This window comes from Phyllostomus discolor, chromosome 6, assembly GCF_004126475.2.
Source record: "Phyllostomus discolor isolate MPI-MPIP mPhyDis1 chromosome 6, mPhyDis1.pri.v3, whole genome shotgun sequence".
NCBI classification, from domain to species: Eukaryota; Metazoa; Chordata; class Mammalia; order Chiroptera; family Phyllostomidae; genus Phyllostomus; species Phyllostomus discolor.
Genome location: NC_040908.2, coordinates 122,380,288 through 122,393,891, shown reverse-complemented (window position 1 = coordinate 122,393,891; position 13,604 = coordinate 122,380,288). Strand labels below are relative to the sequence as shown.

Here is a 13,604-nt window from a genome sequence, read left to right as displayed (position 1 = left end):
TCACTATAGTCAATTTTAGAACATATTGATCACCCTAAAAAGAAACCTCATACTCATCACTTCTCATTACCCCCAATTACCTCAGGCCGACTTTCTGTCTATGGATTTACCTGTTTTGGACATTTCATATAATGGAATCATATAATGTGCAGTCTTTGTGACTGATTTCTTTCACTTAGCATAATTTTTTGAAGGTCAATATTATAGTATGTTTAAGTCTTTTATTGTAATTGTTTCTATTGGCTATTTAAATGCATAGTACACATCTGTTACCAGGTTAAAAAGTATTTGACTCCCTTGTTATTTTTTTTTCTTCTCCTTACTGAAATACTGTGTTTGTTGAGGGAGTTCCATTAACTTCTCAGGCTAGGAGCATTCTGTATTCATAAAGGTAACCTTGCTCAGATTAGTTTTTCTGCTCGTCTTTATTCATCCTCCTCCTGTCATTTTTTTATAAAAATCATGCCATCTCTTGTGTATTTCACATCCAATGTCACATACCTGTGGGAACCCCTATTTACTATTTGGGAGTAAAGTGAACCCCTGTTTACTTTATACTAAAAATTTTCCTGTATTCTGTTCTTTTTAGACCCTGTTTGGCAATAACAAGCTTACCACATTTGGAACCAGCACAACCAGTGCTCCTTCGTTTGGTACAACCAGTGGCGGGCTCTTTGGTAACAAACCAACCCTGACTTTAGGAACCAATACAAACACTTCCAATTTTGGTACATATAAAAAGCAGGTTTGGCTCTCTTAAAGTTATACTGACTATACCACACATCATTCTCCTGATTCATATGATTGGGAATATTTAGAAATTCTCAGGTAAGACATGGCTCAATGTCTATACAAGAGGGAAAGGTTTAAAAATCATAGACATGGGTTGAAATACTTAGATGTTCAATTGCCTGTCCTCAATCATGTTCTTTTAAATTCCTGCTTTGGATAAAATAGGCCATTCAGCATTTGCAGCAGCATTTTGCAGAAAGTTGGTTCTCTAATGGAAATAAATTTTTTTTCAAAATAAGGAAACATTTTCTTTTAATTAATTCACCAGTATTTAAGAAATCATAAATGAAACATACATGGTTGAGATAACATTCTTTTAGGCCAGGTTTCAAACAGGGAAGTAGTGTACATGTGAGATTTCATGATTCTTTTCTTTAAATGTTTGTTGTCATTGTTTTTGTTTTTGTTGTTTTGAGATTTGGTGATTCTTACTAAAAGTTTAGACCTTTTTGATTTTGAAAATTAGTTTTCTTACAGTTGGCAGAAGCTTTATTTTTGAGTACATGTTGAGAAGTATAGATACAATTGAACAGTAATTGACAAAACAAGCCCTTAAACTAATCTCCAGAAAAATTAAAACCCGTTTAATGGAAATATTATATTAAATGCTTTCCATAACTATCCAATTAAGTTTTCAAAGAGATTCAACATTAATTGTGTTAAATCAGATATGGAAAGTTCATTTAATCACCAAATGAAATAGTGGTTTAAATACCTGTTAAGGATTTCAGATACATCATCAGGTACTAGATATCTAGTGGAAGGTGAGTGCAAAGACATGGTTATTTGCCATAGGTCAGTAGTCACACTGTTTTTCAGTGAGTTTTTAAATGATGTTATACTAGAGAAAGATACTGTCTTAAGCATCCATTGGAAGGTTATATGTTTTCACAGAAATATGCACTATGTGAAGGAGACAGATAAATCCTTGTCAGGTACCATTTCCTAAATTGATGCATTCCATTTGATTCTATAAGCCATTTTTTGTTGTGTTTTTTGATCACTCCTAGTAATGATTATCATTCCACCTATAATTCTTTTTGATTATACTCTATGAAAGAAAGGTTTTGAGGTAGTGGACTTGGTTAGCATGGACATTATTTTGTGTGTGTATGGGGGAGAGGGGAAGGGTGGGAGAAACAGAGAGAAACATTGATATGTGCTACAGAAACACAGCAGCAGTTGATTGCTTCTTGCCTGCTCCCAAGTGGGGACCTGGACCACAATCCAGGCATGTGCCCTGCCTGAGAACTAAACCAGTGACCTTTTGGTTTGTGAGAGGATGCCCAGCCCACTGAGCCACACTACTCAGCACTATGTAGTTGTTTTTATCAACAAAATTAAGATGGGAAGGATACTGGGTTGGCCAAAAAGATTGTTTGATAGCATTTAATGTTCTTTAACTTCATTCAAAACAACTTTTTTAGATTGTTTTGTGACAGTTGTCATATCAGCGAGCATTTTTCTTTCTTTTCCTTCCTTCCTCCCTTCCTCCCACCCTCCATTCTTTTTTATTTAAGAGAGAGGGGAAGGGAGGAAGAAAGAAAGGGAGAGAAATATTGATGTGTGGTGTTGCCTCTTGCACACTCCCAGATGGAGGCCTGGCCCACAACCCAAGCAAGTGCCCTGAGTAGGAATTGAACTGGAAACCCTTTGGTTTGCAGGCTGGCACTCAATCCACTGAACCACACCAGCCAGGGCTGTTGTATGGTTTTTTTTTTAAGGACACCCTCCTCAAGAATCAGTTTTTACTCCCTTTAAAAATGCTTTTTTTTTTTTTTTTTAGCACAGTTCATATTCAGAATTAAATGTTACTTTTATCTAAGTTAGTGCTTATGTAGCTATCCTTGATAAAATATGCTAGACTCCTGAAATGTGTTTGATGTTATTCCATGACTGCAGATTTCCGATTTGAGATTTTTTTTTTACTGTTTAATGAATATATTTGTACTCATATTCAGTGATTGGAAAATGAAAGGTTTCATCATTATCTGATATGACTCATTAGCTCACTTGCTTTTTCAAATGTGTTTAATTTTTTTTTTAATCACCAGTGTTGACCTAGTATTTGGCAATTAGTAGGTGCTCACTAAAAGTTTATTAAATGAATTAAAAAATGAGTAAATGGGGCCCTAAGAGGAAGGATTCCTATAATTACAAGTTAGTTGGGGGTTACAGGGTGGCAAGTTATTTTATATTCTTGGGTGAAGTTATTTCATTATTACCTTTGTGGGATCCATATCTAAGTAAAGCTTTATTTGATGTTCCTATTTTCTTGGGAGGCTGTCAACTTTGATTTTGTGGGCAGAGATAATCTTCTGATTTAGAAGTAAGTCTCATCACAAATCTAGAAATGGAATAAGGTCATACCAAGATTTGGGGGCATCTTTATGTCATCATTAGTTACATGTTATCTAGTATAGGATTGCATTTCATTCTGGAAGTGATTAACCCACAATGATAAAGGTGGGGATACCTGCTACAATTAATTGGTGTTGCCAGATCCTTCAGGCATTGTTTAGAGCAGCAGTCCCCGACTTTTTTGGCACCAGGGACAGGTTTTGTGGAAGACAATTTTCCCATGGGACAGGGTAGGGGAGACAGTTAAGGAGCTATTTGTGTATATAAACATCTTTTTTTTAAGCTGATTTTATTTTTTTTAAAGATTTTGTTTTTAAAGATTTTACTTATTTATTTTTAGAAAGAGAGAGGAAGGGAGGGAGAAAGAGAGGGAGAGAAACATCGAATAATTGCCTCTCACATACCCCCATTTGGAGACATGGCCTGCATCTCAGGCATGTGCCCTGACTGGGAACCAAACTGGCCACCTTTTGGTTTGCAGGACAGCACCCAAACCCCTGAACCGCACCAGCCAGGGCTTTAGATGATTTTTTAAAAGTTGATTTGAGAGAAAAAGAGAGACATCATTTTGTTGTTCTACTTATTTATATATAGTTACATGTTCATTGGAGACTTCTTGTATATGCCCTGACAAGTAATCAGACCCACAACCTTGGTGTTTTGAGATGACACTCTAACCAACTGAGCTACCTGGCCAAGGCTAAGCTGACTTTTTTTTTTGAAGTATAATTATATGAGTTTCAAATGTACAACATAATGATTCAGTATTTATATGTATTGAGAAGTGGTCACTGCAGTAAGTACAATTAATATCTGTCACCATACGTAGTTAAAAAATTCCTTTTTCTTATGAGAACTTTTATGATTTACTCTTACCAACTTTCAAATATATAATACAGTATTATTAACTACAGTCACCATGCTGTACATATATTCATGACTGACTTTATAACCAGAAGTTTATACCTTTTGGACCCCCCTTTTACCCATTTCACCTATCCCCTCATCCCCTGCCTCTAGCAACCACCAATCTGTTCTCTGTATCTATGAGCTCATTTTTTGTTGTTGCTTTGTTTTTTGTTTTTATCTATTTTTATTTTTAATTGATTTTTAGAGAGGAAGGGAGACAAAAACATTGGTTTGTTCTATTTATTTATGCATTCATTCCTTGATTCCTTTTTTTATTTTCACCTGAGGTTATATTTATTGATTTTAGTGAGTGAGGAAGAGAAACATCGATATGAGAGAGAAACATTGATTGGTTGCATCCTGTACACACTCCAACTGGGGATTGAACTCACAACCTAGGTATTTGCCCTGACCAGGGATAAAACCTGAAACCCTTTTGGTGTACAGGATGATGCTCTAACCAGCTGAGCCACCTAGTCTGGATATTGGTTGATTCTTGTATGTACACTGGCCAGGGATTAAACCTGCAAACTTGACATATCAGAACAACTCTAACCAACTGAGTTACCTGACCAGGGCTTGCTTTTGTTTTGTTTTGTTTTGTTTTAGATTTCACATATAAGTAAGATCTATGGTATTTGTATTTTTCTGACTTACTTCACTTAGCATAATGCCCCCAAATTTTATCATGTTGCTGTTGGCCAGATTTCATTGTATCTTTATGTCTGAATATTTCATTATCTATACACACACCATTTTTTCTTTTTCTTTTTAAGATTTTATTTTTAATTTTTGAAGAGAGAGGAAGGGAGGGAAATGGGAACAGTGATGTGGAAGAGAAAAAAACGATCAGCTATCTCTGGCACACCCCAACCTGTGACCTGGCCTGCAACCTGCACAAGTTCCCCCACCGAGAATTGAACCAGAGACCCTTCACTTTGCAGGACAGTGCCCAACCTGTTGACTTATGTCACTCAGGGCCACACCACATATTCTTTATCCATTAATCCACCAATGGACAATCAGGTTGCATATATTTTTGAGGGTTTTTTATAGTGCTTTTTAAAAAAACTAAATAATTAGAACTGTAATTGCCAGGGTGTATGGCAGTTTTATTTTTAATGTTTTGAGGAACTTTGATACTGATTTCCATAGTGACTGCACTAGACATTTTCACCAACAGTACACAGGGTTCCCTTTCTTCCATATCCTCGCCAACATTTATTTGTTTTTAGAAAGAGAAAAGTGAGGGAGAGAAATTGATGTGAAAAAGAAACATCAATTGGTTGCCTCTTGTATGTGCCCCACCTGGGGACCAAACCTGCAACCCAGGCATGTTCCTGGACTTGGCATCTAACTGGCAACCTTTCGCTTTTCAGGACAGTGTCCAACCAACTGAGCCACACCTGTCAGGGCTGTTTGTTTTCTTTTTGATGGTGGCCATTTTAACAGGTGTGAGGTGATAATTCATGTGGTTTTGATTCACATTTCTCTGACAAGTAGTAATGTTGAGCAACTTTTTGAGTACCTGTTGGCTCTCTGTATGTCTTTGGAATCATATCTCTTTAGGTCTGCCTGTTTTGTTTTTTGTTTTTCTTTTTTTTATTTATTTTTAGAGAGAGGAGAAGGAAGGGAGAAGGAAACATTGATGTGCAAGAGAGACATTGATCAGTGGTCCCCTCACTTGCTCCTAAGGAACCTGGCCCAGAACCCAGGCATGTGCACCAGTGGGAAATTGAACCAGTGACCTTTTGCTTTGTGGGGCATTCATTTCCCAGCCCACTTAGCCACACTGGTCAGAGCTCTGCCCATTTTTAATCAGATTTTTTTTTGCTATTGAGTTATATCTGTTCTTTTTATATATAGGGTATTAACCTTTTTTCATATGTATGATTTTTAAACATTTTCTTTCAATATGTTGCCTTTTTATTTTACTGATTGTTTCCTTTGCTGTAAAGAAGCTTTTTAGTTTGGTGTAGTCCCACTTGATTATTTTTGCTTTTGTTGCCTTTGCTTTTGGTTTCAGGTTCAAAAAATCATTAACAAAGCAGATGTCAGGGAGATTACCACTTATGTGTTCTTACAGGCATTAGCTGGTTTCAGACCTTACATACAAATCTTTAAATCCATTTTGTGTGTTATGTAAGATTCTTGTCCAGTTTTCCTGCTACCATTCTTTATGGAGACTATCCTTTCCCCATTCTATATTCTTGACTCCTTTATCATAAATTGACCATTAGTTAATTAATTGTTCTTAGTTTGAATTTTAAAAATTATTTTGAAATAACAGAGTTGATAAACATTTGTCAGCAAGAATGTGAGGAAATGTGTGGTATAAGCAGTGTAAGCTGGGACTTACTTCCCTCTTGTTGGTTTGAGGTAGTTTACAAATATTTTGTTTTCTGCTGTTTATGGGGATAAAGGTCCTTTCTGGTTAAATTTTAACTCAAAAAGAAAAACAATATCCCCAAGTACATTTTTTTTTAAAGAATCAATTGTGTTTGAGTAGGCCATACTTCATTTTTGTGGCAAAGCTATTAATTAGCACAATTGAAAAGATTTAACAAATGTATGAATTAAATGTATTGAGACTAAGATTACCTGCTTGGATTTTTAGATGACATTAGAAATATCTTTTCAAACTGTTTAAATTCTTCAGCTTTTTTCCTTAATCTTTTTCATTGAAGTAATAACCCAAATACTGACCTAACAAAGTATAATCTTAGTAGGTGATACTGTTATGCATTCCAAGATACTCTCTTTATTCTATAAATCTTTTGTATTTGTACCTCTCCATGATGTCTTTTAAAAAGACTTTCAAGTATTTTACAAACAGGGTTTGCTTGCCAGTGATTAATTTTTTCCCTGTTATCAAAAGAGATTAATGATATGTGCAAAAACATGTGGACATATCTGAACAAAAGAGAAATAATAGCAGTAATGTGTTGTAGAGTGTCTGTTCAGAGATCTGTGGACTTTGGGGGTGCATCAGGATTTTTCTAAATGATGAGTTATAGTGAAGGAGAATTGTTTAACTCTCCATCATTTCTGAAACAATTCAAGAAAAGTTTATGGGTGATTATTTTCTTTTTAATATCGGTTAGCTGAGTCATTGAGTGCTCCTATTAGCTGATTGAGCATGATACCATTAAAGCTTCTCATATGTGATCAACCACACATTATTACCCATATAAGGTCCATTTTTTTTTTTAAAACAAAAGCAACTTTAGTATTGTTACAGGTAATTTTCTCTTATCAAGAACCTTCAGGTTCAGTAAAATATATTTGTTGACTGTCTTTATTTTTAGTGAAAGTTAGAGGGAGTTTTTCTTTTAATAATTAAATATGAAATGTAGGTTGAAGGCAATGTTTTCCAAGCTCAAGCACAATCACTTTGCTTTTTTAATATTATTATCTTTTAGTGAATTAGTATTTCAAGTCTGATGTAATTAATAGGATGACTTGCAGGGCCTGTTCACACGCATCAAATTTAAACCTAAAAATTAAATTAGGAAACCATTTAGGATATATAACTGAAAGAATCTAAAACTTAGGGTCAGACTGCTTTGTTTTAAATCCCCTTGTATAGAAAAGTGAGAGTTGTGTTTAAAGTACAGTCCACTCATTCTTTTGTCTTTCTAGGTTTTGGCACAAATACCAGTGGGAATAGTATTTTTGGAAGTAAACCAGGACCTGGGACGCTGGGAACTGGACTTGGTGCAGGATTTGGAACAGGTAAGCAACTGTACCTTGAGATTTAGGAAGTGATAATCTTGGCTTTCTAATTGCTGGAATTTAAGACTTGTGTTTAATCATATGCCTGGAAATGAGAGCTCTAGATTTTCATTTTCTCACATGGATTTATATGGTTTATTTATAAAACCATTTCCAGCATTTATGCTTTACCAGGCTTTAAAACATTGGCACATATTTTTCAGTGGCTGTGTGCTCCCTTTCAACAAACATTTGTCCTCTGATAGTCCTGGTCTATCTGGAATTTTCAGTATTTAATGTGAGACTTGTTAATATGGTGACATTTTTAACTTCAAGTTCCCTGTGTTACCTTTGTGACCGGGATTTGAGACATTAAACTGTTGGGTAAGCTTTATCATCCTAATAGAGAAAGCACACGCTGAAGTAATTAACAAATACTCTCAGTTTTTGCAAGGCCTGTGCATACTTTTCAATTCTTTTCACCTTGATATAGAGTTGAAATGTCATGCTTTTGTGTCTACTTCTGCTATTGGTGACTAATTTTCAGTGTCTGCTAACTTATCCAGCTGTTTTAAACAATTGGAGGGTGATGATGGTCATAAAATGAATGAGTTCCTCAGTGTGCACAGTTCAACAAGGTTGCTTAAGCATATAGTTATGCGTACTTTCCCAATTCATCTGACCATTCGTTTGGCCATTTACTTGCAAATTGTTTATTTCCATGGTCTTTGTTTCCACTTACCAGTTATCTGCTGTCTTCTATTCTGTTTATCTCTCATCTTTTTTTCAATGGAACACCATTTTGTACTTTATGAATGGTTTCTTTTTTCTTTTTAAAATAAAAGATGTGCTTATAAAAAAAATTCAGCCATACAGAAGTATCATGAAAAGTTCGTATCTTTTAGCTGTGAAGTAATATAGCTGTTGAAAGTTTGGTCTTGTCAGACCCCTTTATATACATTTTTCAAACATGTGCTTAAATATATACACACATACACAAAGCCTACATAAAAAACGTGTGTTTTATGTGTAGGCTTTTTGGGTTATATTCTTATATGGAAACCATATTCTACATGAGTGTTTTTTAAGCCAAACAATGAAATACATTAATTAGTTGGATGTACTATTAATGTAGAGGGCTACAACTAGCATTTTTAAAACATGAACTGGAATTTTTTTAAAAAACTATTGCACAAAACAAAGTTAAGTATTGTTTTATTTAACTTTGTTTCAGTGTATATACACAGGGTGGGGTAAAAGTAGGTTTAAGATTTTGAGTACATGAAATACTTTATTCTTATATTACTATTTATTAATGTAATACAATAAACCTACTTTTGCCCACCTCTGGATAAGTGTTATGGGTCTCAGTGTACTTCATGTTGTATGGTATAGTAAAAATATTTCAAACTGCAAGCAACTGCTGTATATAGTACTCTGTGTTTCTTTCTTTCTTTTTTTTTTTTTCTTCTATTTTCCATGGCATTTTAGGGGTGTTGTTTTTCTCTTGGTCAGTATTTATAGCTCTAACTCATTCTTTAAATATAACTATTTTAGTATCTCGTATGTGCATACATACATGTAACACACACACCATAATTTATTTAATGTTTTCCGTTTTGTGGGACACTTGAGTTATTATATATTATTAGCAATGCAATAATGAAGATATTTGTGACATAATTTTGTGTGTGTTAGTGTTATGTAAGGCTTATTCTTAGAATTCTTTCAGAAGATAAGCAGATACTGAATTTTGGTCAATCTTATTAACAGTTTGCCTTCTAAAAAGAATGCCAATTTGCATTTTTGCTCACGTTTGTATAAAAGTACTCATTTTCCATAACTTTTCAATGTTGTTGGACTTTTTCATCTTGATGTGCATGACAGTGAAAAATATTATATTCGAATTTATGCTTTACTCATTAGTGGTGAAGGATATTCTTATGTTTACTGGTGCTGTGAAACCTTGAATCACCTATTCCATAATAGTTGATTATTGTTTTTTAATTTATTTCTGAGAGTGCTTTACATATTGTGGCTATTAACTCTTTTTGGTTTCATTAAGACCTTTTAACTTAACCATGTAGAACTAAAAAGCTCTAGTTTTTTGTACAATGTTATTCCTAAATTTAAGCAGAATGTATCACCTGACATGAGTGCTCTCTTCTAATCCTAGAGGAATAGCTTTGGTGTGGGCAAATTAAGGGTCTTTCCCCAAGGGTAGATTAAAGATTTTATTTATTTATTTTTGGAGATGGGGTAGGTGGAGAGAGAGAGAGACAGAAAGAGAGAGGCATCAATCTATCGCCTCTGGCATGCCCCCAACTGGGTACCTGGCCTTCAGTCCAGGCATGTGCTCTAACTGGGAATTGAACCGATGACCTTTCATTTTGAAGCCCAGTGCTCAATCCACTGAGCCACACTAGCCAGGGGCCCAAGGGTAGTCTTGATTCTAGACACTATAGTAACCATAAGTCTAAGGCCTGGGCAAGATGCTACTGTAATGTCTGTTACAGGTATTTCCACCAAGTATTTATTTCATTTTGTTTATGTTATTGTCTTCTACAAGTTTTATTTTTACCTGGTCAAAATTGTCATTTTCTCCTCTTTGGCTTTTTGGTCTTGCAGGTTATGATTAGCAATGCCTTCTGTTGTAATCCAAGATTATAAAATGGTCTAGCACATTTTTGTGATGCTGTTGTCTTCTATTCCATAGTAACATATACTCAGCCTTTTTATTAGTTTGAATATATATTGTTTTTCATAAATAGACAACAAATTACATTTTATTATTGTTACATATTCCTTATTCATGCTTTGTTCTCATAAACTAAAAGCCAAGTAGAATTAATAAAGAATTTTAAACCCCAACCTTAGCAGCAGATCATGTAGGGAAATGAGAATTGTGAGAATCACCAAGCACACTCTCTTGCTATCTGCTAAAGCAGATTTTTAGCTTTAAGATGAATGTGTCTGGAGACTGCTATATATAAACACCAACATTCATAAACTCTGCATTTCATGGTATCATAAGTAGAATAGCACTGTAGCATTGGACTGTGTTTTGGGGGGACATAAGCTGAATAGGTACTCCTGTGCAGCTTCTTGTTTTGAGTGATAAGGGATTCAAACTCATACCTCAACAGAAGTAAATTTCCCTGTAACATAGGCCTTTACCTACTTTATGAATAGTTGACTATAGAAATATAAAATGTACAAATGCCTTTTTGTATATTTAGATTTAAGGGTCCAATCTATAAAATATTTTATATTATCTTTTGGTGTGTGATTTTTCCCCCCTGATATGCTTGGACAAAGGAACGCTTATTAATCATGCAGTGTATCAACTTCTTCTTCATAGTGGTGTTAACTACCAGCATCATCAGTGGTATGCCATTTCCTTGGTAGTTATTTAGTAATAATATTAAGGAGTTTTAGTTCTTAAAATTTTCCATGAAATAATAAGTTTAAGGGTACAGCTAGTAAAGTTGATTGTTACACTAAGACATACACAGAAAAATCTACCTCATGCTAATAGATACCATAAATAAAATAAGATTCTAAAATGTATTAGATGATCTCAAAAGGAATATAATCATTTTAATTTTTTCATAGAGTTGGTAGAGTCACTATTACCATGGGGCCCCTCATATATCTTCCTTAAACTCATTCACCTAATGATAAATACAGTACATTTCTTAAATTGAGATTATCATACATCAGAATGTTTCTAGTAAGTCCTCTTATTAAGCATAAAGAGCTATTTGTGCATAATATAAAACAGATCTGGATAAAATAAATACATTTCCCTCAATAAATTATAACAGTATGCAGATCATTTTATGACAGTCCCTTTGCAGGTCACTGTAACCTCTCCTCCCAGTGTCTTTATTCTTTTGTTGCTTATTGAAATAAAGTGGTTTTAGACTGTTTCACTGTTCTTTATCCAGGGCTGCTGCAAAGGTGAGGGAAATACTTTTTCAGAACAGAAATTTTATATATTTGGGTTTCACTTAAGTTTTTGTTTGAGGGTAAGAATTTGTTTGCCACCTGGAAAAATAAAGAATCCTGAAATTTGGCCATTAACTATGTCCTTTGGGGGACTAGTATAATTTTAGTTTTTCTTGAAATTTTCACCAAATTTTAATGGGTATAGAATTTTAACCAATGGTTATTAGAACTTTAGAGTGGGGCTTTTTAAGATGAAATATCCCATTGCTACACTGTTTTCTTCTTGTTATTTTTGAGACCGGACAGTTAGGGAATGCATTTTCCATCCACTAGTCACCATCTCTATTTTATATTTTATGAATTTTCTGAATATAAGCATTTTATTCTTTTTTTGGTTATGATTTCAAAGCAGTTCCCATTTGGTAGTTTTAACCTCCAAGTGTTATTGTATCTTTGAAATGATTTTAATGATTTTCCTGGTAACCCATTATCTCTATCAAGATATATTGAGCCCTGGCGTAGCTGAGTGGATTGAGCGCAGGCTGCAAACCAAAGCATCGCAGGTTCAATTCCCAGCCAGAGCACATGCCTGGGTTGTAGGCCATGGCTCCCAGCAACCGCACATTGATGCTTCTCTCTTTCTCCCTCCCTTCCCTCTCTAAAAATAAATAAATAAAATCTAAATAAATAAATAAATCTTTAAAAAAAGATATATTGATACATTAGAAGGAACTTCAGATCTTCCAAATTACCATTAACTTTGTGAGGAAGGAAGGATGGAAATTTTTAAAAAATTTTTTTTATTCTTAGAAAGGGGAGGGAGAAAAAGAGGGGGGAAAACATCTGACTAGTTACCTCTTGCATGCCTACATGCCCCCAACTGGGGAGCAGGCCTGCAACCCAGGCATGTGCTCTGACCAGGAATCAAATCAGCAACCTTTCAGTTTGTAGGGCAATGCTCAGTCCACTGAGCCACACCAACCAAGGCTGGAAATCTTTTAAATAATTTATACCAGTAACATATTCTAAATAACTGAATTCTCCCTGTTTTATACTTTAAAAATCATTGTTGACAGGGTCCATAAATAAAAATCATTTGGCATTAAAATAGTACAAGTGTCTCCCTGACTGGTGTGGCTCAGTGGGTTGAGTTCCGGCTTGCAATCAAAGGGTCATTGGTTCAATTTTCAGTCAGGGCACATGCCTGGGTCGCTGGATTGCAGGCTGGATCCCCAGTTGGAGGCATGAAGAGACAACCAATAGATGTTTCTGTCCCTCTTTATCCCTCCCTTTTCCTCTCTTTGAAAAAATAAATAAAATCTTAAAAAAGAATTACAAGTTTCTGTAGTGGGCTTGCCTCTGGTTAAAATAAGTTCTTATTCCAGTCTGATTCATGCTAAAACTTGATCCTCTTTGGTAACTATATCACAAGTCATTTAGCTTTCTATAAAACAAAAAGTCTAAAGTAGTTTTCATGAGATGGAATATTTGAAAGTGTTACTATTTTTATACAAAGAATGTATATTGGATTTTGTTTTCTATAGTTTAGCTTTTGTTAGTCAAAAAGATGACATCAAGTATTTTGATTTGCAAGTATTTTTTAAATTAATTTTAAAGAGGGAGATGAAGAGAAATATCACTTTGTTCCACTTATTTATGCATTCATTGGTTGTTTCTTGTATGTGCCCTGGTCGTGGATCAAACCCACAACCTTGGCATATCAGGACTATACTCTCACCAACTGAGCTACCCAGGCAGGGCCTATTTTTAATTCTTTCAAAAATCTGTTTTACTATGGAGTTGCAGTTAAGAGTCCAGGTTGTATTGTTAGATGCACTAAAGTTTGAACCCTAATTTCACTATTTACTACATATATG

The 13,604-nt window shown here is 34.7% G+C and overlaps 1 protein-coding gene across 7 annotated transcripts in view; it reads left to right on the top strand.

Moving 5' to 3' along the window:
• The window catches only part of NUP98 (nucleoporin 98 and 96 precursor), a 106,987-nt gene that overhangs the window by 33,939 nt on the left and 59,444 nt on the right, over window positions 1-13,604 (top strand). For 2 of the 7 annotated variants that reach the window (XM_028514294.2, XM_036028883.1), the window contains exons 10-11: window positions 590-677; window positions 7,705-7,797. In XM_028514294.2, the coding sequence (XP_028370095.1) occupies window positions 590-677; window positions 7,705-7,797 (181 nt within the window). Of the gene's footprint in view, window positions 1-589; window positions 729-7,704; window positions 7,798-13,604 lie in introns of all 7 variants that reach the window. The other 5 variants (XM_036028879.1, XM_036028878.1, XM_036028882.1 and 2 more) reach the window with 3 other exon arrangements.